General features: G+C 39.9%; 3 protein-coding genes across 6 annotated transcripts; 2 read left to right on the top strand and 1 right to left on the bottom strand.

Moving 5' to 3' along the window:
* Positions 1–476: 476 nt before the first annotated feature.
* On the bottom strand, positions 477–3200 carry LOC129366551 (microfibril-associated glycoprotein 4-like). The gene is made up of 6 exons (XM_055040497.1): positions 2943–3200; positions 2641–2796; positions 1775–1813; positions 1540–1636; positions 1291–1458; positions 477–929 (listed from the first exon to the last, which is right to left on the bottom strand). The coding sequence occupies exons 1-6, from the start codon at positions 3018–3020 to the stop codon at positions 676–678; spliced, it is 792 nt and encodes a 263-aa protein (XP_054896472.1). The 5' UTR covers positions 3021–3200; the 3' UTR covers positions 477–675.
* A 696-nt stretch (positions 3201–3896) lies between these two features.
* sapcd2 (suppressor APC domain containing 2) lies at positions 3897–17398 on the top strand. Its single transcript, XM_055040496.1, has 6 exons — positions 3897–5088; positions 9071–9204; positions 12957–13103; positions 13718–13819; positions 15274–15393; positions 15476–17398. The coding sequence occupies exons 1-6, from the start codon at positions 4317–4319 to the stop codon at positions 15602–15604; spliced, it is 1404 nt and encodes a 467-aa protein (XP_054896471.1). The 5' UTR covers positions 3897–4316; the 3' UTR covers positions 15605–17398.
* Positions 17399–19644: 2246 nt separating this feature from the next.
* On the top strand, positions 19645–25022 carry LOC129366544 (proteinase-activated receptor 3). Of its 4 annotated transcripts, XM_055040488.1 has the most exons (4): positions 21294–21363; positions 22507–22828; positions 22937–23407; positions 23492–25022. In XM_055040488.1, the coding sequence occupies exons 1-4, from the start codon at positions 21342–21344 to the stop codon at positions 23556–23558; spliced, it is 882 nt and encodes a 293-aa protein (XP_054896463.1). In that variant the 5' UTR covers positions 21294–21341; the 3' UTR covers positions 23559–25022. The 4 variants fall into 4 exon arrangements, with proteins under 4 accessions (XP_054896462.1, XP_054896461.1, XP_054896463.1 ...); XM_055040487.1 differs by lacking the exon at positions 21294–21363 and adding an exon at positions 19645–19700 and having other exon boundaries at positions 22507–23407; positions 23492–25020; XM_055040486.1 differs by having other exon boundaries at positions 21264–21328; positions 22507–23407; positions 23492–25019.
* The last annotated feature ends 110 nt before the right edge of the window (positions 25023–25132 follow it).

Below are 25132 nucleotides of genomic sequence, written 5' to 3'. Positions count from 1 at the left end.
TGGAACCCTACCACTTCAAAATGAACCTCAAAGTTACTCCACAGATTTCTAACCTTGGAATTGTTGACAGATTTACTTCAAATAAGGCGAGAAGGTCAATTTTAAGATGGAAAATAAAAAAAGTAATATTGTTCCAATAATAATATTCTTTTGCTGTTTTAAATTGTAACTTTAATAACTATAACTGCTCTTGATGTGAAGTGTTGGGTGTGAAAATAGAAAGTTCCTATGCAGTAGATGACGTCCTCTTTTACCAGAGGATGATATTGAGTTGCCACACTAGACGCTTTTCCATTTCCAATCCAAATCATTGTGTCCTAAAAAGATCGTTGCAGTGTACTCCTGAAGGACTTTGATTCTCATGTGGAAATACAAATACGATGTGCGAAGAGATTGAGATGAAGTTTCAAAATGTTTGAAAGCTGGTTTCAGATTTTGTTTTTTTTTTCGCTTTAAATCCAGACACAAATCATCAGTTCGTTTCTTGTTTATTGTCAGAATGCAGCAGAGAAAAGAGAAAGAATTTGAAAAAAACAAATCACCAAAAACAGCTTTTGAAGTCACAACCAACATCTGGATTCAATTCTGGCAGGTAACGGGTGATCTTCTGATTGAGTTTGATCACAGGAAACATAAACCTGTAATATTCTAGAGGACGTATTTTGTCCTGCAGCTTTACTGAGCAGGACGCATCATGAAGCTGATGGCCTTCAGGGAGTAGTTATGGCCCTTCCAGGTGTACCAATCCACTCCAACAGAATTGATGGTGCTGTCAGCCCCCCAGCGATAAACCCCGTTTGGGTTTGTGCGATGACAGTTGTTATACCAGAAACCCCCAAGGAATAACTTGGCACAGTTTAAAAGATAACTGTCCATGTCCATGTCGAAGGTGGAGAACTTGTGTCCGCTGTGATAAGTAAGGGAATCTCCTGCAAACAAAAATCAAGAGGAAATGTTTGAGAAGTTCTCAGAGTAAATGAGATAAATCATACTGAAGCTCACAAATATCAACTAAAGGATTTATCACAATGAGAAATCTCAGAGGTTAAACACATCCTTGTATTAAGTCACATAGTTCAGTTCTTTGTGTTTCTTTCTTAGGCTTGTTGACACCGAGTTAAGTGACCAGGACAAAACTCTCAGTCGGGTTTCAGAGATCAATATATCACCATTTGTTCCTTTATTCATTTTAATAACAAGAGTTCCTCCAGCATAATGCTAAACATTGCTTTAATAAAGTCAGAGGAAATAGTTTTGTTTTAAAGCAGCATTGCTGCCCCTGGTGCTCACCTGCCCCTCCATCAATGAATCCAGACACATGGAGAGGATACCCCAAAGACTCCGGGCCAACACTGAACCGGCGGTAACGAGCGTAAACTGTCTGTCCTTCGAAATTCTCCATGATAACCAGCAGCTCCATCTTTTTCTTGTGACTTAAGAGGAAAATGTTGCCCAGACCTGACAACAGAAACACGCAGTCTTTCAGGAGGCTTGTTGGTTCTCTCTGATCTCCATGATAGTTTTAGCTTCATATCTTACCGAGCCAGTACTCTCCAGCCACGTTCCCAAAGCCCAACTTGTAATAAGCCCAGGGCCTGTAGAAGTTCACCGAGCCATCCATCCTCCTCTGGAGCACCTGTGGGGAGAATGAGGCGTTCAACCAGCTGAACACAACAAGAATCAGAAGTTTAACTGAGATTGACTGGTGGTGGCAAAGCAGCCGGGGGTTAGAGCCATCAGTCTAAGTATGAGGTGAAAGTGATGCGTTACTCACAGTCCACTGGCCTCCCAAAGAGCTCATGTCACAGAAAACCTGCAAAAAAAGGAGGAAGTGATGAATGTACGCTGTTCGATTCACTAGTGACTCCATCAGGCAGAAATCAGTTTAAACCTGCAGCTCGCGTCCTGTAGCTGGAATTATTTTTAAAAAATTTTACAGCAACATCGTTACAGATTTTTCCATATTTCATGAAACAAAGCAATGTGTGTCAATCGAAATGAGTTTTTGGGGTCTGATTCAACACCAGCAATTTCAATGAGGGCTAACAGAACAAATTAATTACACAAAGATCTGTATTTTTTACATAAACACAAAACATACAATTGTTGTACATGTTTTACTTTCAGTCTTATTCTTAAGGAAGTTATTTTTACAGAATAACTGTAAAACTGTCAAATACACTCCTTTCATCCATATTCATATCCCGCAGAAAATGTGCTCAGTTTTCCTCCAAAATCATCTTATTTCCCCCGAAACGATCCTCCTTCAGCTAATTATGTCTATCAACTGAGGTTTTCTCTTGCTTTTCAATGAGAGTGATCAGCCAGCAGATGTTTGAAGAGACCTTATTTCTCCCCAATAATTCAAATAATAAAATTCTTAAAATGAAAAGGTTAAGAAGAAAAAATTACTTTATCACAGGCATAAAGCTTTTTTTTTTTCAATTATCTCCTCGTACTGTTGCCAAATTTGCCAAAATATCCAAATGCAATAAGAAGATGCTCCCTTTTCTCTTTCTTCAACACGTGGAATACACCTTCCTCACATTTTCAGGAGTCATAAAGTTTCTCATTTTTCTGGCGGTTGGTGAGAAAAAAAAAAAAGAATAAATTAAACATGTCACTTGATTTCAAGCGCACCTGAAGACCAGAAAGGGGTCCGAGGGGATAGATGGTGTAAACTCCGCTGGGTCGCGTTGTGTCCTGCTTATAGATGTCGCTGCAGTCGAAAGGAAGGAGAAAAGCTGCACAGCTGCTCAGCAGAGGAACCAGGAGGAGCAGGAGCGCGGACAGCAGCTGCATAAGCAGAGATCACATCTCAGTTTCACAGTTTTTACTGAATATTTGTTTCAGAGAGCCAGAAGCAGGAGAATGTTTTAGAGGAAGCTGTGAAGAGCCACAACGCCTGCTCAACTTTAAGAGTTTAGAGTCAATGAACTTACTTCCATGGTGAGAGTTGTGCTGCAGGGACGTAAACCAGGGATGCCTGTCAGCGGGAGCTGCTCCGAGTTCTTCTGCATGGATCTGATCACAACCTGATGTTTTATAGCAACACGCTGAGCAGCTGCAGCTTCACCTCGATAACACTTTTGACGGCATAAGTATAAATGTTTGCCCCTGAGAAAACTGTTTATTGTCAGAGCAGGATAACCACATGCATACAGACTATTTGTACTGAAATGTCCTTTGTGGTGGATAAGAAATACCTGCTGATGTAATATCTTATCAGAGGTAAAGACAAGCTGAGAGCAGGGAATTTAAAGCTGCATATCAGTAGCATTTTGGCTGATTAATAACTGCTGAGCAACTAAATACTCTGAATTCAATTGCTGATTGGTTAGCTAGCACGTAAGCTCAAAGAAAAAATTTGTTGCTCTGCAGAAATTGAGAGCAACTGTGTTTTGCAGTGTAAAATGCTGCAGCTGATGTTTCTGTAGCAAAGAGGTTTGATTAATGTGTCACCCATCAGCCACCATTGTTAAAACATAGTGAAGGGTCAGTTGTGCTCAAATGTTTTGATGTCTCACCAGATTTAAATAATTGCAAATTAGTTTGCAAGATCTAATCATGTCTCTGTTCATATCCTTAGAATGTGCCCATCATGAGGTTGAATGGTGGGACACAGATGAGACCATAAGATTTAAAAGGTCATTTTTTTGTTGACGGGAAAATTGTCACATTTTAGAGTTTAAAAGCAGCTTTTATCAGGCAGAATGAGCAGGGATTTCTGTTTTTGGTGTCCTTAATTGTCCCAAACTAATGTTTTTTCTTCGTCCTTCAATTAAAACCAATGTAAAAGATCCTTTTATTATTATTACAAGTTAGTAAAAGAAAACCTCAGAGGTATTGAAATGTTTTTTTTTCCTTTACGATCGCCGTGTGTAAGAGTTTTGAGGCGATAGCTCTTTTTAATTAAAGGGAGGGGTAAAATAACATCCTATCTTTATGAATAACGTCTCTTCCCAATTTAATAACAAAAGCACAACTCAAACTTAAGCCTACTGCAGGTCGCAACCAATCAGCGTGGAGCTCGCGCACGCCGCGGCCAATGGCTGACCAGAGGACGCTCGCGCAGAGTAGTTTGAAGGGCGGTCGGGGCAGAGAAAGGAAAGTATGGATCAGAGGATCGGAGTGCTGCCGCTGAGTTTCGATGCGGGGAGACTTACTGAAGTCCTTCAGTTATCGAGTCAATTTTTTGGTCAAATGACTTAAAAAAGACACGGTTTGTATTTTTGTAACTCGTCTTCCAAAGCGGGGCAGCTCGTATTAGTTTAATGATTAATGATTGTCCTGTGAACGTTATCAATACCTGATTCATGGCTCTGATAGCCAGTGACCTGAACGGAACCGCTGCGGTTTATGGGAGAGTTGGGTCAAGAAAAGACGTGATTCAAGTCCCGGTGAACGGCGTTAAAACGAACAAAATGCAGCCCAAGGAGACGGAGTACACCACGGACGGGCTACCGAAAGCTTTTCTGCACAGCTTGAGGACTCTGTTTGACATTTTGGACGACGACAGGAGGGGGTTCGTCCACATCTCGGAGATAGAGAGTCGATGGCAGGGCGCAGACACCAGGGAGCTGCCCGGCGGGGTGCTCAGCTGCCTCAGGAGGGTCACCCCTCCGCACGGCTGCCTCACCTTCGAGCGGTTCGTGGCCGGGCTGCGGTACTCCATGCTGAACCCGGAGAACAGCTTCAAGGCCCAGGCTGCTGTGCACCCACAGCAGCAGCAGGGTCCGAGGCATCTCCAGAAACCCGCGCCCCCGTCCGCACCCTGCGGCGTCGGACCTCGGGTGGAGAACAAAGTCCGTCCGCTGGGCAACGTGACCAACACCCAGCCGCACCGGGCGTTCTCCCTGCAGAGCCGGGCCCGTCCGGAGGAAGGGACGGGCTTCCCCGCGTGTGGACAAGCGCGGTACGGCGCGGGCTTCCAGAGGTCCGGGCGCAGTGTGGAGCGGACCCCCGTCGCTCCGGAGGATTTGTGCTACCACGCCGACCCGGGCCATGACGGCAAAGCAACACAGCCGCAGCAGAGCAGAATCAGGAACATCGAGTCGCTTGCGCTGGAGTCTCCGCAGCTCCAACCATGTAAGTGGCTGCAAATCAACGCTGTGCAATGGGATAAACTCTTGGAGCTTGGTGAAGTTCACCAAGCTCAAACTATAACCAACCATGTGTAAGACTAGTGAAAGATCATTTAAGTAAACACTGTCCACTGTTGCATATTTTTAAATTGGCTAAATTCCAGCTTATTAAGATATTTTGGCTGAACTGCTTTGTTCTTCCATGGTAAAAAGAAAAAAAAAACTTTGTGCTTAAGACATGAAATTTTAAGAAAATAGTTATAAACATAAAGAAGCAATAAATAATTTATCCTATTATCAGTTTTGCACACCCAATTAGCCATTTCTAAATTGAAATAACTGCATATCAGCTGATGTTATATGATGTTCAAAATGGCAACGATTCATAAAGACTCAGTAAGAGAGACCTGTTGGTTTTCACAACCCAACTCTAGAGTTACAATATAAACAGGGCCTGGCCAGAGGGCTCTGCTCCAATCACGAGTCCCCGATTAAATAACTGTTGTTGTTAACCACAGGCAGGGTCAGAGGTCATGTCAGGAGCTCAAGTGATTTTCCTTTTGGATTGTGCAGCCTGACCATCACCCAGTTTTGCCCCTGCGCAATAAATGTAGGTCAAAGAACCTAAGAAATTTCCACATCTCTTCCTTAGTCCTTATCTTATTCTGCGCTTGCGCCTCCTTCACTAAAAAAAAACCCTTCCTCTCTGTCTCCGACATGCACACACTAACTCACTCAGCTCGTGCCTGTCAGTTTGTCTCATCTGTACGCACACAGGCCTGTCCAGAGCTGTATTATTAGTTGGTCTCTCTATTGCTGTCCAACCCTCAGGGCTTTCACTGCGTAAACCACTTTTACTAAGGACAGCGTTGGTTTTCATTCAGAGAGATGGATAGATATGGTGAGATTACAACTCCCAAACTGTTAACTCAGTTAAACTAAGCATACAAAATATTGGAAGATAGAAGTTTTAAGCATTTTTACAATGAGAGAATCATATTACTTGCTGCTTGAGTTGAAACTGTTACCAACAAGAAACACAGCTTTTAAATCCCAACATTTCAGTCCAAGCAATGCTCATTTGCAACGTGAGGCACCTTAAGACTGACATTATTCTGATCAGTCATTTTCTGTTTGTTACAGATTTCTGATTTTATATAAGTTGTGACCTTCAATTTTGACCTGTTTTGTTTGTTTTCTTTTTTCTAAGCGCTCGGACAGGTAAAAGAGCAAACGCAAAAGAAATGAAGGAGTTACAAGAGAAGGTTATGCGAATGTATGCAAAAAAGTGTTTTTCCAAAACTTCACTCCATTTTTACTCATCTTAAAAAATACAATAAAGTATCTGCAATTGTTTGAGTGGCTTATTGAACGAAAATGTTTCATTTTTAGTTGTTATTATAATCTTTTAGTATTTAACCAGCTTGTCACCAGTTGGTCAAGTTTTTCTTGATGGGATCATCAAGAAAAAATTGTTTATTTCAAGTTCTGGACGATTGGTTGGATCATCTTTGTATAATATGAGAATGAAACAGTTAGATTAATTAGTCAGATTAATTGATGAATTATGGAAATAATCCTCAACTAATTGATTATGCAGAATTAGAAAAGGTGATTTGCTAAAAGAACAACACAGTCAGAGCAGCAATTAAGCACCCATTTAATCTGCACAGAAATTATAAATACATTTTGAAATAAGGAACAAAAAATGTGCGTAAATGTTTGTCTCAAAATTTCTCAAAGGGCATAGTTTTAATCCTCACCTGGCTCAAATTCTCTAAAAAAGATCTATGAACTACTTTTTGCTTTCTAACTATTAATTGGTTAATCCAAAAAAATAGTCAACAGATCAGCACTATTCTGCACTGATGTTAAATCAAGTAGAAAGGGCTGAGCTTTTCACATGTTGGTCAAGGTTAGACCCAGAAACCTTGATAAACCTGGTGCTCAGGGCGCTAGAGCTGTCATCCAGCCATCCACCGGGTTTCTGAGATAAAAAAAAATGTTTAAAGTTGACAGGAAATTTGAAAAGTTATGCATTTTTGGAAGACTGAAAGATTAATACCTAAACCCCAACTAGAAAGTTTTTTAAAAAGGCAATTAAAATGAAAAGGTTAAGCCTGATGGCCTGCCAGGTTTGTAGGACCCTGAGTGAAACCCTGTTGCCATGTTTTAGCTGCAGATCCACCTTTTGCTACAAAAGATTAAGTATACACTAAAAAAATGCTGTTATTGCATTTTAGACAGACATTTTCTTATTGAAAAAGTTGATGCAATGATTTGTTTATTTTCATCTTTTAATATTGTATGGAAAAAAGATTAAGTGGTCAAATGAAAAATCTTCAAATAATCATCAGAATAATCAATACTAAAAGAATCGTCAGTTAAGAAACATGATATCATTACATTTTAAATCTTTTTCACTCAGCTCAGTTTTTATCTGATGTCTCCATATCATTTCTGAATGGAATCAGTTCCACTTTGGCCAGACAGAAACACTTTCTTGTTTTGGAGAGATGTTCTTGTTTTGATTTAGCCGTCTGAGACGACATTAAGGGAAATGCTCAAACAGTTGGCAACTGTTAACAACATGGCATTTGTCTCTGAACTGAGCATGTCCTGACCTGAACCGGAGGGTTATTGCCCCTCATCAACGTCCTCGCTCTCTCAATTTAGCTGGATTTGAAATATTAGCAAAATGTTGCATGTAAGTCCCTTGACAGGCGTTGCATATTGCTGCTTGTTCAAATATGCATGTCTAAAATACAGACTGCACATCATAGACCCCAATGACTGTGATATAATCTCTCATGTGCGGCCAAAGCCCGATGGTTTAGTCCAGATTACAGCAGACACAGCAGAGCGCAGTGATTTGCTGCTGCAGTGAAATCCTCCCCAAATTCCTAGCATTCACCTCCTCTTCCATCATGCTTTGGTGCAAAGAAAAGCACCGGTGCTCCTCATCAAATTTCTGAATCTGATAGCAATAAAAAACCTTACCAGACACAACAGAACAACAACTGGACAGATGGGAAAATTTATTGTGCTTCATTGAAGAAGAAGAAGGTTTTGTTAGTGGCCTCGTTTGAATCAGTCCCTAATGGAGTCACGTTTTAAGAACATTTAATCAATATAATAAAGTACCAATGTGCCCGAATTGTATTTTGGAAACTCCCTGAAGGAGTGGATATTTATGAAGAAATGAAATGAAGAAGGGAAGAGAAAATCAGATGTATTTTCTTCAGTGAGCTTATCTCAGTGAAGCACTCAAACCAGGCTCGAGGAGATACTGAACTCTTTCAATGCATCACTGAACATGTGATGCAATGAAAGCCTCCCTGCTGTTGACAGCAGCCTAATTCAGAGCTTAGCGCTCCCTCATGTGGCACATAAAAAAAAACTGATTTCTACACAATTTAGTGCTTCTGTTTGATCCGGTAGCAATAAACCAACAAAAGATAAGGGCTTGGTAGAAAAGCATAAGTTTCTCTGCATGAAAAATATATCTTGCTTGGAGTTGCATGATGTTGGGAAATCATGTGTTTGTTGTGAGGATTTTTTTTTTTTTTTTCAAAAGATTGTGATGGGAATTTGCATTTTGCTGACATACCCAACATTCCCTGGGATATTTACTGTCATCATTGTGAGGTGTGGACATATATTAACTAACATGACAAAACTCCATCTAACAGCTACAAACTATTCCTGATGTAAGATTATAACAAATTTTCTGTCATATTTTTGTTATTACAATAATGTTACACACGTTTAATGCTTTTGTTTATCTATTTACAAGGTTATTCCACCTCAGGTTGGACTGTCTTCTAAAAGTGTTTAGATTTAATAAAATATTGATTAACAAAACGTAATTAAAACATTTTGAAAATAAAAGGATCAGATGGGTTTTCTTGTTGGTGTTTGCTGTATTTACATTCTTCCAGGTTGCAATGTGGTGCTGATAATTGTTTTCATCGCACTGTGTTTAGGTGTTACAAAATCAGGTTTGCCAAGATCACAGAGTGAATCAGCTACGGGATTAACCGGTGGTTCCAGGCGACACGGGCGGAGTCGAGAAGAGCATAGGAGGCACACCATTTCCAACGGAGTGGATTATGGAATGGTTGGTGTTCAATCCCACATCCTCATTTGCACAAACCTTTGATTACGTCATTGCCTTGATGTCTATTGATAGCGGGTGAAGAACTCAGCTACAGACTCATTTACATTTAGGTTTTAGTCATCATTAAGATTTCCACTCTACGTACACCAACAGTGTTTTGAACTGACAGATATTAACATCTTCTTACGGTAAAACCAGAAACTTCAAAATTGTTAAGTTTCTGAAGTTTTTTAAAAACCGAATCATTAAATTTTATGTCTTAAATGCAGTATAAGTTAGATAATTTAATTAGAAGAAGGTTCCAATGGCATTACTGCATATACAGGTAATTATTTTTTGTAATTTTTAAAAATGATAAAATAGACAAATACCCATTATGAGTTAAACTAACTCTTGCCAAACTTGCTTTTTGTCTCACATTTCTTCGTTTTAGCTGCTGTGTTTTGTCTTAAATGATAACCAATTAAATATAATTGTCTCTAAAGAAATGTTTGAATTGGAATAATATTTTACACACCGTTTGTTTCTACACTGTCAATTCCACGATTGACAGTGTAGAAACAAATAGATGGTCTGCGTGTGTTATCATTAATGTCTTCATGTTGTGGAACCTCAAAAGAGTACTGCATTTCTGGGTTAATGCTTTCGTAATATTCATAATGATTCAGTCTAAATTAATCGCACTTGTTTGAGATTTTAAGTGTGAAGCTTCTCTTTGAGGTCTGTGTTGAAAAACATTCCAACAATATTTAATTTATATAATAAGACATGAAAATGTTTTTGAATAGACATCCCAGTGTGGCTTCTGGCGCTTCCTATTGGTCCATGGATTCTCCTCCTTTCCCTCTGACCCCTCCCTCGACCAACCAGCTGAGCTGAGGCCTCCTCTCTTTTTTCACCCCCCCCCCACTCGTCACACACACTTCATCATTTCTCACTCTTTCCTGCTCACCTCTCTTTCTCTCTTTCTTTCTGTGTTTGTGTTGCCGTCTCTGTCTCTTCTCCCCTCGGCACCTTGTGACTAGATAGAGGCTGACTGATCAACCCCCCTGGTCCCCTCAATTCTTCTTCTTCTTCTTCTTCTTCCTGTCCCCTTCCCACCTCCCCCCTTCCCTCCATCCCTCCCACCCAGGCCGTCTTGGCCCCTCATTGCCCTGATGGTAGTGAGCCGGGTCGGGCCAGGGGGCCTGGTAGAAGTAGAGGACTCGCTTGGCCCACCCGGCCCAGCCTGGACGGCTGTGTGGGCCGCCTACACAACCGTCTTCATCCCCCTCAGCAATAGCCTTTACAGCAACAAGGCTCTGCAGTTTTTCCTCTGGGTGAGTAGGCCAAGGGCTGGTTGGAGACGACTGACAAGGTTTTTTGAGGTAATTTCATGAAGGTGCGGTTCTGAGATTGTGTTGTGACGGCAGATGTGACAGATCACCGTTGAGCTGTTAGACGTTGCTGCTCGTTGGACAGGATGCTTAAGATTGATCTTTTCTTGTTACTCTGGAGACTAAAGGACATATTTATTGGTTCAATGTTGCTGTGGAGCTCACATTTTCAGGAAATTTTTATAAATTTGTTCTCAAATTACTTATTCACTGAAATAATACATGTTTTTCAAATAATTGTAGACTTTTTTGATGAGTTTTGTGTCGCGACTTGGCTTCAGCTCCTGAGCCTGTTTTGTTCTCCGTACAGTTTTGCTGCACAGCTGCTGGTTTCTCTTTGGAGTCTAAGCCAAACAGCTTATGCGGAGGGGTGCCGTGTTATTCTACGTGCTTTGTTGTGTGTGTGTCTGTGTTTGCTCAGTCACTCGGATAACAGCACAGACACCTACAGGTTTTGAAAACCTTCCATCCCTTCTTCTGTTTTGAGTTTTCCTGCTTGGGGCCCAATGCTGATCTATGCTTCTCCTCCAGCCCCTTTTATTCTTCTTCTGTAAACACTTGCTTCAGGCTTCTTGGCAAAGAACCAAAACATATTGCATGGCTTTATTTTTACCCAGTGTCAGGCCATTTTAGCGATTGTTAGTGGACTGTAGAAAGTTGACAGATCAGGTGGCTGAAAAGCAGCAGCGAGGCCTGGACGAAGGCAGCGTGGTCCACAGATAGCCCGGTCAGCACAACTCAATGCAGCCTTGCTGTTCTGCATTTTCCCCTCACACACATCGTTCCCCCTCGGTCTCTTTAACAAGCACACACTGGGGTGGCCATAGTTGAAGTGGATCCACTGGTTCCCCCTATTCTTGGGTTGCTGTGGGGTTGCCATGACGGCGGACTCACTTTTTCCCTCTAAACATTGTCCAGGATGGGAGAGAGTTCGTCACAATTGGTGTGGCGCCATTGTTCTGTCCAGCACAAAAGAGCGGGCTGCAGATGCCCGGGTGAAAACATGGGAGTTTGTCTGCTTTGCAAACTGCTGGCGAACTGAGAACTATGATTAGATTTAGTCTTGGCAACAGTTTGAAAATTGTCCTAATGAGTATTGCGTGGGAAACGCCAAACAGTTCACTCCTTTATTTAAATGGTCTCTTTATGAAATCCAGTTGAGAACAGACAAAGGAGTACATTTTTTGTCCTCCCAGTCCCACATTGATTAATTTATTACTTGCTTGAAAGTAAAAAAAAAAAAGTTGACATGAAGATTACTCTAATCATGGCTGTTGAATTTCTGACAGGTTGAATGAGTAAAATTTGAGGTTTGCCTGTGAATTTGTGTTTTGGCATACCTAAAACAAATGGCTTACTTCTATGATAACATGGAAAGTTAACAAGAAATAAAAGGAAATAGGCAGAATGTCAGGACCTCCTCAAGCCTCGTTCATATTCAGGGACAATTTCCAGACACCTGAAGATGACATGTTCATCTGTTCAAGCAATTCTGCACAAGTTAAAACACAGTAAGACACCTTTGTACGCCCACTAAAGAATCTAAAACAGGAGATTAGGTCACAAAAGCAACAGATAGAATAGCATTTATTGTCATTGAACAGGATTCAACGAAATTTCTATTGCAAATTTCATATGCATATTACAGCTTTCATATGCATTCATGGACAAAGATAATTATTTGAGACATAAAAAATGTAAGTGCTAAGCCATGTAGCCGACTGTCTAATGATAAGAAAAAAACAAGAGGCATTTTGGCCTAAAAAAACAACAAAAAGAAACGTTCCCATTATGAAGGTTTGAGGAGGCAGGACTATAATATGTGGGTCTTTTGCAGCAGGAGGGACTTAAAAATATAGATAAGGAAAGAAAATGATGTGGAATCATTGGAGAAACATCTCAAGATTTGAGCAAAATAAGTTAAAAGTTGTTTACAAATGGGTCTTTTATTAATGATCTTAACCATGAAATTAGTTAGCTTAAGGATAACAAAGTCGATATTTTATGGTGTATGTTACAAAGCTCTGATCTCAGTCCCGTTGGAAATTTGTGGACAGGACAGAAGATGTTCATGAGAGTCGGGCGACCTGCAAACCTAATTCAGTTACAGAAGTTCAGTCTGGATGAACGGGCCAAAGTTCCAGCAAATTACTGTGAGGAGCTTATGGAGAGATAACCACAATGTTTGATTCAATGAAAATAAATAGAAATAATTTTGCTAATGCATCTAAAACAGGAGATTAAGTCATATGTCTGTTTACATGTGATATGCCAAATTTCAATTTTAAGCAAGAAGTTCATGCAAGTTTTAGTTTCCCTGTGATTCCCTTTCACTGTCCCGCATCACTTCCTCGTTTTATGCTTCATCTCACACAGCTGAAGCAAATGAAGGAGTTGGAGCAGGAAAAGGATTCGCTGCTGTCAGGCCTGGAAGTGGTAGAGCGGGCCCGAGAGTGGTACCAAGGCCAAATCCACAATGTCACGGAGAGACAGCGGCAAGTCGGACAAAGCTCTCACTGCACGGTAGGTTCAAATGCAGCTCCAGTCCAGCAAAAATTAGCCTAAAAAATAACAAGCTAAAAAGTGGACAAGCACCGTCTGACATTAAATCCTTACACCATCTTCCAGTGTTTCTGACAGTTCCTCTGAATGAAGCAGACCTGTCCATATTCTTTGTTTGTTTCATTCCATAACGTCCTCTTGTGCTTATTGTCAAAAAGTTCAGCATTCATCCCATATGACAGAAGTACACAGATCCAGTTAAGACTCCAGCAATGTATAGAAAATGCCACATGTTTATGTTTGTATTGGTAGGACAGATCTACTTTCTTTCATAACTCTTAAACAGCATGTCAGGATTCCTGGTAACTCCAAAATGTCTTGTTTTTGCTGCAGTTCCTTAAAACTCTGAGTCCTTTGCAAAAGCCTTTTCACAAAGTTAAGCATTGTGAATGTGAAAATATGTATAATCCATTTTCTTAGGTTGCACACAAAGGAGTTAAAATACTAAGTTGGAAATGTTTAATAAAAGGAAAAAAAACTACTGCGCTTGCAGTGTTTTGCAGACTGGCGTTGTCTGTCCTGACTTTTTTTGTTTTCTTCACCTTTTTTTCATCAAATGCTTTGATTTGTTCCAGGAGTTCTTCACAGATGCCAGTCCAAGTCGCATGAATGTTCTCATTCCCAAACTGCAAGAAGTCAATCGATGCCTTAATGACCTGCTTTGCTGCAGTGGGATGGTAAGGGTCAAATGCTTCAAAATACAGGGTAAAATTTTATCTAATCTTGTGTTAGATTAACAATTCTGGTCTAGTTTCTTCACTGAAGGTGCAATATTACATTTTATTGTAACAAGTTTAATTTGTTCTGTATTTGAGTAAATTCACATAGCAGAAACTTGTAACAGTGTATTATCTATTGAGATGTTTAAAACGTTTTAGTGTAGATCCAGTTTAGATCCAAACCAGCGTCTGCTTTCTGTGAACAAGGCTAAAGATGTTCCTCATCTCAGAAGGAATTGGAGTCTCTCTTCATGATTGTTTCCATGCGGTTGGAAATTGGCTGGATTTTTCCGGGGAACATTATGTGAAATACTTGCCTCCTGTTCTACTGATTACAAATCCACAAAGCCTCCTTGAAATACTGGCTAGAAATTCAATACGTCACTGAGAATTTGTAAATATGAGAAACCTGGGGATAAAAACCCCCAAAGGAATTTAGTCGACAACAAATATAAAACACTAAACTCAGTGCATTATCTCAAAACTCAAGATATGTAAGAAGAAATTATTAATTGCAAAGGTTCCAGCTCCTATATGTGAAAAACTAATTAAAAAAAAAAATAAAAATCAAATTTTATTTGTATAGCACATTTCAGCAGCAAGGCATTTCAAAGTCACAAAAACACAAAGTCATGCAACATGACTCCTAGTAATAACATAAAGACTGATATGACAAAAAGTTGTGGCAGGATTAATACAAATACTGTAATTTTCATATCCAGTCTGATTTTGTTTCATTTCTCCTAACAGACTAGTCACCAGGATCTATATTGTTGTTACAAAGCATCAGTGAATGGAAGCAGCTGAAAGTCTCCCTTTTCTACATGTGATTAGACAGTGTTTTACTCACACGGGTTTCCCTGCACTACAGTGACAACGCTCTAATCGGGGATTGAAGCGGTTATTGATTCAAGTCAATAATTGGTTCGGATGTGTTAAATTCACAGAAGAGTCATCAAAAATGAAAGCCACAATCAAACACATTTATTTTACCTTTTGAACTTTAAGCTGACAAACACACCTGTGGTCTCCTGATTGACCTTGACCCTCTGCCCGTGGTTTCATATTCCTTGTACAAAAAGTGTTTTCAATGGAGAAAATCAAACTGTTCTCTTAGGTGTAAATATGATATTTTGCGAAATAAATTATTTTTTTATGTGCCATAAACATATCCCAGATGATTGGTGTTTTTGGTGAAGAAATCAATATTTTCTGTATAAAACAAAGCTGCTACCTCTGCTGCTACCCCTTCCCATCATCCAGATGATGGGGGCTTTCGGTGTTTAAGGTTCAAAATGGCACTTTTAAAGTTACTTGTGTCCTTTAAAGGAGAGTTATTTATGTTTTACATTTTCTTATTCTTAAACGTGTTGAGATTTGTCCTCTTCCCGTTGCTCCCTGTTTGTCTCCAGCCGTCGTTTCCCAGTGGCGGTGCTCAGACAGCAGTTCTGTCAGTGAACTCCCAGGCCCCGGCCCCAGCTCCTCCTCAAGCCATTCAGAGACTAAAGGACCAGAACAGACTTCTCACTCAGGTTCGACACAATCCCACAAATCTTCACCTGAAGTATTTCCTGACATGTCCCACTGATGGTCTCTATCCATCTGCTCTTTTAGGAGGTGACGGAGAAGAGCGAGCGCATTACTCAGCTCGAGCAGGAGAAGTCGTCTCTGATAAAGCAGCTTTTTGAGGCTCGAGCTCGCAGCGCACATGACGCCGGCACTATGGATTCCACCTTTATCTGATTAGCTTCCAAGTCATCGTCAGAGGCGATTCATTGTGCGGCCCAGCCAGCGTATCTATGCCGGTGTGAGGGAAAGCTGGGGACATTTCTGTTTACCTGGCTGAACATTAATGGCACCTTTTTAGGTGCAGCACACAAACAAGCGAGGCCAGTCATCTACAAGTCAAACCAAACGCTCCCTGGATGTGAACACTCCTGACCGGCGGGAGCCGAGAACAAACTCCTCTTACGCCGAAAGACAAGAGGACTCGTCAAAGCACGCAGGTCTCATGATCCCAATCACTCCATTTCTTCGAAGATCCCCATCTGGAAGATTAACACTCCTCCTCCTGAAAGACTTACTTCCATTTCTGCTGCACAAGGAACAAAACACAAATTTCACTGCGAGCAAAGCTCAGCTAAAATGGCACAGAAGGCTGTTTGGACAGCGGGGATGATTTAGGGGAGATTCTGTTGGAATAACACGCCATACTCCAGCTAATGTTATCACTCAGTTGCTGTGACCTATCAGTCATTTTTTTAGTTTCATACTTATATATATAATCAACATAGGAGTGGAATGTTCCTTCACTTTTAGTATTTCCTTCCTTTTGATATCAAATTATATTTCTGTCTGGTTTTTGAAGTGTTTTTACAAACACAAAGATAAGTGAGTAAAGAAAAATCTATATATTTTATATTAGGATGTTACATATTCAGACTTGTTTTGTACTTTGAGACTTTTTCCACACATCAAGTTCAGAGGAACATCTTAGAAACTTATTGAATGCCTCCCATATATTTAGAACCAGGGAGGCTTCTAAATAACTTCTTAAAGGAGCAAAGAGGAAAATGACAATTTCAAATACTTTCCTGAAATTATTGATAAACAATAACGAAAATATGAAAAATATACAAAGTGAGACATTTCAGGAGTATGCCATGAAGTTGAGCAAGACCAGATCGTATTAAGAAATCGATCAGTCTCATAATTATTCAATCAGTCTGAAGAGTTAACACATGATGTAACAATCTTTAAAGTATCTGCATGGTTTGCTTAAATTATATGTCCTTCACAACAAGCACAAGTTAATTAACTGGAAAATTCCTCCTCTGGGGCCTCATGAGCTCATTAATATTTTATTGCCACTCTGTTTGAAGGGCAGCTCAGATGTTCCAAACTTGCTTTCTTGAAAAGGGTAACTTAAACTTTCAGTGCTGCGACGCATGTGTGGAGATGACTCAATGTCAGCCTACAAGCTCTTGAGAGGTGTAACACAAGAAGATGAGGAGAAATATGGAAGTTTGCATGTGAAAGAAAGCTATGAAAATAAGTTTGATAGATGGTAAATATGTTGAAACAAGATTCTGACGTTATACTAGAAGCAAAAAGCTAAAAAATAAATAAATCTGCCATCTGCATGTTGCTACAGTGGATTTCCCGCCCTCCCCCCTTTTCATTTTTGCTCAAAAATATTTTCCAATGAGAGATTTAACTTTGAAATGTAGAGATTAAAGGTTAGCATGGAAAACCTGCATTGTCTTTGTACGAGTTCCCTTTTCCCAGATTCTTCCCATTAATGGAGGAGTGTAGATGTTTGAAAGCATGAAGCCATCCTCAAGTTTACAGAAGAATTTGATTGGTGGGTGGTGGTCCGGCCGAGACAGTTTTTAATGGTACTGCTGGGATGTCTGCGCAGGTCTGTTTCTCACTTGTTTAGGGTTTTTGCTGTGACCCTGTGGTATGTGGAGCCCCTTTTCTTTCCCAACTCCATAAGTGGTGATTGAAATGAATAAAAATGCTTCCAAGCAGCAACTTTGGTTGTGTTTCTTTCTGCATCCATAATTTAATTTCTGCAGTTTGCTGATTTTTTTTGCAGTAATGCACAGAAGTGTCAAAGAAAATATGTGTAAAAACGGTAGAATTGACTAATAACCTTAACTTCATTCCTTTTTTACCACTGTGTTTTAAGGATATCTCCTTAATTGTAAGCCAAAATAAAATTATTTTAATTTACAGAATGCAAAATATTTTAAAATGTGATAAATTCATAAAGCAGTTGAGGTCTCTACAATAGTAGATTAAAATAACAAAACACGGTTGTGGTGCTGCAGCATCTGGTTTGTGTTCTCCCACCTCTGCAGAATTTACCAAACTAGTGGAAATTTTCTGCCATATGGGAAACGCAACACCTCTGCAAACAAGTTGAGACGAGGGGCACACAAAGGTAAACAAATCACAGTCCAACTCCAGCAATAAAACAGTTCAAACAGCCTGAAACCACCTCAGAAGTGAATCACCATAAATGCAGCACAACTGGTAGGAGAATAAAGAGAGATAAATGGGTTTAATGTTTCACTTAAAGAACTTTAGAGAGTGACTGCTATACACAGTTGTCTTTTAAATTTAGGACAATTTGGACTAAAACGGCCAGAGGCTATGGGAGGTTATGAGGTGATTCTTGTTGAGCGCTTTAAAACATGTGTTCCCTTGGAAATCACAGCCACACATTTCAATGCATTTTATTGCTTCTTCAGGGAGAATGGCAACACTCATTTATTTTTACAAATAGTCTGAATAGTGTGACATGCATTTGAATTGGGCTCTGACTGATTCAACACCATTTGCTGCATTTACTGCTGCATCTCCTTCGTTGTGCTGCTCTTAGCTTTGCACAGTTAGACAATGGAATTTATGTTACTTGTTTTTGCAAAATTGCTCAGGATTAGAGTAGGATTAGTAGTAGACGACCTAAAGTGAGCTTTACCACCCGAGCTCAGAATCTCTGAATCTCCTCCAGAGGTTCAGAGGTCATTGACCTCTTCTTTGACTACGTATCTCCCTGTCCATTATCGAGTAGACATCCAGAACTTGGTGGGTTTGATTGTCCTTTTGCAACTTGCTTCTTCCTGATTTGACCTCCCTGATCTGATGGTGTTTCTTGGGTTTTATGATGCTGTTTTGTATGTGATGTTCTCTAAAAACAACATCTTTGAAGTCTTCACAAAACAGCTGTGTCTCTTTCATGCTGACTTAAACAGAAAGCAGGCTCTATTAGATTTTATAGGTGTCAGAGCAGTGGTGGCTGAATACGAATGCACGCCACACGTTTTACATTTTACTTAGGAAACAGGACATGGAAAACACATATCAGTTTCCTTTTACTTCACCATCATGCTCTTCTTTTTGTCGATCTATTGCAACAGGACGAAATGCAAAAAAAAAAAAGAATTTATTATCAAATTTATGGATCTCTTTGCAAGGCCCCGCAACATATTACACCATGTTACAGTGAATTTAATCAGATATGATTTACAGGCTTGTTGCATCAGTTGTTTACCGCCGATTTTCCATCGGGCTCCGCCACTTTGTTGCATCAGTGTCAATTGGTGCGAATGGAAGATGCGACGCTGTCTCTCCGGACACTGTTAACTGTCACTTGATTTCACCAATATTCATTTTTAACTTTAACTTGTTTGCAAAATGTATAAATGTAGTTAATGTACTAGTGAATTAGTGAATTTTGTGAATTCAGTAATAGATTTATCATGATGGAGAGGGGCCAAACGAAGACAATCGTGGCATTCGAGGGGAAGATCCTTAGCTTCCACACCTTCAATACCCACACTGTGATTGGACGATTTTGAGCAATCCCTCAAGTGTTTGCTCACACACTAAAGGATGCAATCTGTCCATTTTCAGGTGAGGGTTCAGTGTTTCCTCATGCAAGAACACTGCAGACACAGTGAAGAGTCAATGGATATGTCACCTCGCAGGTCAACAGGTGAGTTTGGCTTATCCTTAACCTAAAACTCATAGCATTTGAATTTAAACAGAGAGCGCACAGTTTTATGGAAATATCTGCACCTGAGTTTCCTGCTTAGCATTTGTGACAAAAGTCCAGGACACATTCTGACTCCTAATTTACATGCAATAGAGATAGTGTTATGACATAGTTGCCTATTTGTTGGCACGCCTGGCGGCCATTTTTAACTGCAGTTTCCCGGCAAAGCTCTAACAGAACGAAATAGGAAATTACATTAGTCGCAGCGAAGCTCCCACACATCTCAGTTCGTAGAAGTCAAATCCAGCCAAGACTGGGGTCCTGTTGAAAGAGGTATGAGGCTTTGTTTCAAATTATAGAAGCTAAAGGCATATGTTAGTGAGATATGTTTTAAAAATAACATAGCTTATTCTTCCAAGTTTGCATATTTTTAAAATGTAAGTTTTGTTTCACAGGTAGAGATTAAATTATATATATTGAAATTCATCAAGAGATCTACACATATATAGGCTATTATATATTTTAAATATTTTATTTATTTATATTACTCTAAAGAAGGATTGTATATGTCTTAAACTGAAGAGAAAATTTTGTAACCAGTGATGTGTAGAGGAAGTTGCAAAACACTTCTTTTGCGGCTTAACACCGAGTCCTAAAATGTGCTTTCAAGACCTTTTAGCATATTTTATCTTCATTTAAGTCTTGCAGTTTTATTTCACATGAAGCTCCATCATGGAAACTGACAAAAAATATATACATATACTTTAATAAGTTCAAACACGAGAGAGAGAGATAAATAAAAATGACCTGAGGTAACAGATTAGATATAATTAAATGTCTCATCTGAACTGTTGTTTGATATTCCATGAACTAATGAGGCAAAGAGGAATAAAAACAATTCTGACACAATAAAACTGATAACAAGGCAATGCTGGATCAATTTTATTACAACATTAATGTGCCGTACGTGACTAACGTGAATCACACACAAAGAGAAAATAAAATTATGTTAAAACAGGCGTCTTGTAAAATTGGAGCGTACCTGGCATCAAAGATCACTCCAAATTAATTCTGCATGTGGAAATGTGAGTTGTCACTGAAGCAAGCGCGATAGATTTAAATGGTGTCAACATGAAACTGAACATAGGCAGTGCGACGGTTGATCTCTGATTCAAATTATGGGACGACTCAAAATAAGTTATCTCTAATACAACAAATTGATGTTGCAAGTTGAAAGATGTTAATTCTTATGATCTGTTTTGAATACGACTTGAGCTTTCTTTTAAGGTCGCTTTAAGGGTTTCATCACAACTGTGCACAGTTGTGTTTCTACAACTGCTTTTGACTTCTGCTTACTGAGCGTTCTGCTTTTAAGGAACTGCAAATGCAAATGAGTAGAAGAGGTGACAGAGCAACATTTGAATATAAGCTCATACTTTCTGTACCTACATGCTGCATTTAAACACTTTTACATCAAGGGACTTCACAAAATATTTTCATGGTCTGTTCACCTTGCTTGTAAGTCGGAAAAGAAAAAAATGATGGTAAGAGATAAACTTATAAAGATTTAAGGAAAGATGACTGTAGTGAACAATCAGAGAAATGGGATGTCGGCAAATAACTTAGCTGAACTGGGAATGACCATGTTTTATTGAAGGAATCATTTCGTTTTTGACATAAAACACCATGATTGATATCCTGTTTTTGTATCAGGAAACCAATCAATCATATATTTTGATGTTAAATGACATAACAGACAGATTGAATTATAAAGAAAATCGTGTTTCATATGTTCACCAATATGAGCTTATTTGTCTTGAAATCTCATTTTCCAGTTTGTCTTGAAAATGCGCAGCCTGTTGAATGTGACAGGCAGCCAATCAGAGAGCGCGGTGACGTAAGCAGGGAGGGAATTCCAACCAAGTAGGCATGGCAACTGAGAGTTACGGTGGACATCGGAGGTGATATGTGGAAATGTTTATTACTATTTGTAAAGGTCATTATTATATATGTTTACCATATGTGGTTATGTTTATTCAGTTAAAAATGTTAACTACGAAAAAAACAAAACTCACCTCCAAAAAATAGCAGCAAACTGAGCGGCTGCCGCCGCCATCTTTTATCAAACGCGTTTTCTTTTTCTGACTTTTATCGCTTCGAATGAACCACAAACTATCGCTGCTGCTTCTGCATCGTCGTCGTGTTTATCATTCTAAATTAACGTAATGCTATGTTGGGGGTTTTACTGGATTTTCTTCTGGAATCGAGATGTTTGTGAGTGGAATCGGATCATTTGGTGTGTTGCTCCTGCCGTGTGGCTGGACACAAGAACCTATCGAACCTGTTGGGCATTTATCGGCTCTGACGTCACAGAGGTTTGGAAAATCGGCCGACAATCCTTAAATCGTGCGGTGTGAACCAGACCTAAAACCACCAGCTCCACTCCTCTCGTCTCCTCTCGACCACTGGTCAATATGGTAACGTTTACATATCCCTTCAAAATAAGATACGAATGCGCCACAAAACGAACATTGGTCTCTAGTGGAGAAGCAGTTTGAAGCTTCATTGCCTCATTAGCCAGCCGGTCGCCATATTATGCACAGCGGGCTTGGAAATTGGGAATCACCTACCGGGATAAATCCATTCTCCTGTCTCTTCTCTGGGCCTTTTCTCCTTTCCAAAGACATCTGAACCGTTTCTGACTCATTTTGCTGCTTGTGGCTCAGTGTTGGCGCTCAAGACATAACCGAGAGAAGCCGGTTAAAGGATTTTCAAAATAAAAGATCCCCCAGACTCAAATAATACATAAAACGAAAATATTAAATTTTTTCTTGCTTGGCCCGGTACCAATTGGTCCACGGACCGGTACCGGTTCGCGGCCCGGGGGCTGAGGACCACTGGGTTACTGTACAAAAGGGTCTGAATGCTTTCCCATGACAGTGCGTATCAGGAATAGTTAAACAGTTTCCCTCATCCATAGAAGTTATATTTATGACATAAAATCAAGAACACACATCTACGTGTGATGTTACACGTAGATCCTTCCTAGTCACCTTAAATAGAGTTTAATTACTGTTTGATTTACACGTGTGCTGATTTGTTGCTAACAGAGCTTTGTCCTTTTGTCTGATTCGACCAGCCGACATGGAGGGCTTTGACTTCAACGTCTCTGGGCTCTACATCTCTCAGAGATTTGCAAATGCCAGTGGTGATATAACCATCTATGAGAGCTGCAAAGACATGCCAGGAGTTCTTATCTGGTACCTCAGCCTGCAGTTCACCAACATGTTCCTGGGCATCCCGGCCAACATCACAGTGCTGTGGCTCATCCACAAGAACAAGAGAGACTCCTCCACCTCGGATATCTTCATCATTCACCTGGCAGTTCTGGACGTGCTGTTCTGTCTCACCCCTCCGCTGGAGCTGGCCAACATCGTCTTCCTCGCCACCAGCAGCACCTGGTACGTCCTGCGCTTCTTCTATGGCATGAAAGACTTCTCGCCGCTCTTTCTGACCTGCATCTGCCTGGACCGTTACATCGCCGTGATCCACCCCATCTTCTTCACCAGGCTGAAGGACCGTCGACACAGGCTGGTGCTGGCCGTCCTGGTTTGGCTCATCATTCTGGCCTACGCTTCAGCTAAATGTGTTGGAAACATTGTACATTTTGACCTGGTCTACACAGTGATGATCCTCTCAACGTTTGCTTTCATGATGTTTTGCAACATAGCCATTCTCTGGGCCCTGAAGCAGTCCAGGCCCGGCCGGGACACAATGCATCCGGTGAAGAAGAGAGCCTCCAACTTGGTTCTGATAATCCTGGCCATCATTGTCTTCAACTACTTCCCTTCTGTTGCAATGTTCCCCTTCAAAACATACTTCTCTCAAGATGTATTTCGCTGCTATGTACACTATGTCGCTTTTGGCTTGATGGACTTTAGCAGCACCATTCAACCTATCCTTTATCTATCCAAGAAAAAGTTCCCAGGGAGACTCAACTGCTGCAGAACCACAACCACAACCAACGAGACACAAACAAAGTGAGGCCTACTCTTGTGTTTCTCATGCTTTGCCAGAGTTAAGTGAACATATGGATACATTAATTTTCTGACTTCTTTTTCCAGTTCAGTCTCTCGGGAGATTTGGACCTTATCCCAGCCGTCACAGAACATCAACGGGGGATTATCCTGAAGAAGCGGCGGGTTACAGAACACAACGAAGAACAGGGGAGGCATGCATTTCCAATTTGCCTGTGCAAAGCCACAAACCAGAACCAATTTTGATTACAATGACATAAATGTGCAACAGTAAACCACAGCGGATGGACAAGAAATCAAAACAGTTCCCTGTACTTTGCAAAAATATTGATTCATCAGTTATTTCTTTCTCTTGTGTACCAGGAACTCCTTTTAATCTTTCAAATTTGTCTTAAGCAGTTATTCTGGCTTCCCTGAGTCTTCTTTGGACTTTAACTGATTGTTACTCAGTGAAGTATGACATGTTCCTAAGACACTCTGCCTTGTTCTACAAATCATTCAGGCTTTTAAACGTTTCTAAACTTAAGAAACGAATGGAAAGGTGCAATTTTTTTTATTGGATGCTCAGGCAGTTTTGTAAATTTTAACCCGTCACAAAAACAGAATGTTTTAGCAATTTCTTGTGCTAAGTTTGCATAAAAACAAATAAAGTGGCAATTTTCCACGGACACAATGACGTAGCTTAAAATATGTTAGACATAGTAAATAATCAACTGAAGAATGATGTGTCTCGCAGTTTCTGTTTTAAGTCTTTCAAAGAAAAATGAAAAATCAGCCAAAGTCCAAACAAGAACTTCCAAGAGGGAGCGGCGAGGCACACATCAAGAAAGTCTTCTTTATGGAAAGAATAGAAGAAGATTATCATAGACCTTTAACAAATATCAACATCCTGTGATTGAAAATATGGAACTATTTACTGGTTTCCATTGTTTCATTAAGAAACTCTTCAAATGGTATTTAGATCAAATACTTCTAAAATCTCTTGACAATCTCTGATATTATTCCATATCTGCTTTTCAACAAAATATGTTATAGGTCAATACATGTAAAAATTTGCATAATGTAATGAATAGCATCAAAGTTAACTAAGGAGAATTTTGGGACAACAGCATATTTTTTGTGGAATCTATAATCAATTTTACATGAACAAAAGGAAGGAGATGTTGATTTCTGTCAGCTTCAGCTCTGTCATAAAGAAGGACATGAGTAAAAATAACAGCTCAATCCAAAACCCCACTTATAGCTCCTGCTTAGCACTGCAGCGCAGCTTGCTCACGCAAGATATTAGAAAAGTAGAAGTATCATTGTTTTTATAATACGTTGTTCAGTATGTCGTAAAGCACAATTTTATAACTTATTATGGGTCGAATAAATGTTGAATTTTTTTGCACCTCTGAATGATTTTTATTTTTGTTGTTCCTCTTATGTTAAGAAAAAGCAATTGACCCATGCTGTGGCGAAAGATGCATTTAAAAACTGTATTGTTCTGCTTTTTGGATGTATTATATAAATACAGTTCAAAAACCCAACAATGCTTGCTTTTTTTCTGAGAGTGAACTGCGCTGCAGAGGTCGGCACAAAGCCATTTTCTAGGTCTGGTTGTAAAATGGAGCAGGTTTTCACTGTGGAAGATGTAAGTATACCTAACAGACCAATAATAAAATTAATAGGATAAGCTCTTGTATGGCCTCAAAGAGCCTGTTGAGGCAGAATGTATTAATAAAACCC

The sequence above is a fragment of the Poeciliopsis prolifica genome, unplaced genomic scaffold, assembly GCF_027474105.1.
Source record: "Poeciliopsis prolifica strain line A6 unplaced genomic scaffold, Auburn_PproV2 SCAFFOLD015, whole genome shotgun sequence".
Taxonomy (NCBI): domain Eukaryota; kingdom Metazoa; phylum Chordata; class Actinopteri; order Cyprinodontiformes; family Poeciliidae; genus Poeciliopsis; species Poeciliopsis prolifica.
This window is presented reverse-complemented; position numbering and strand designations above follow the sequence as displayed.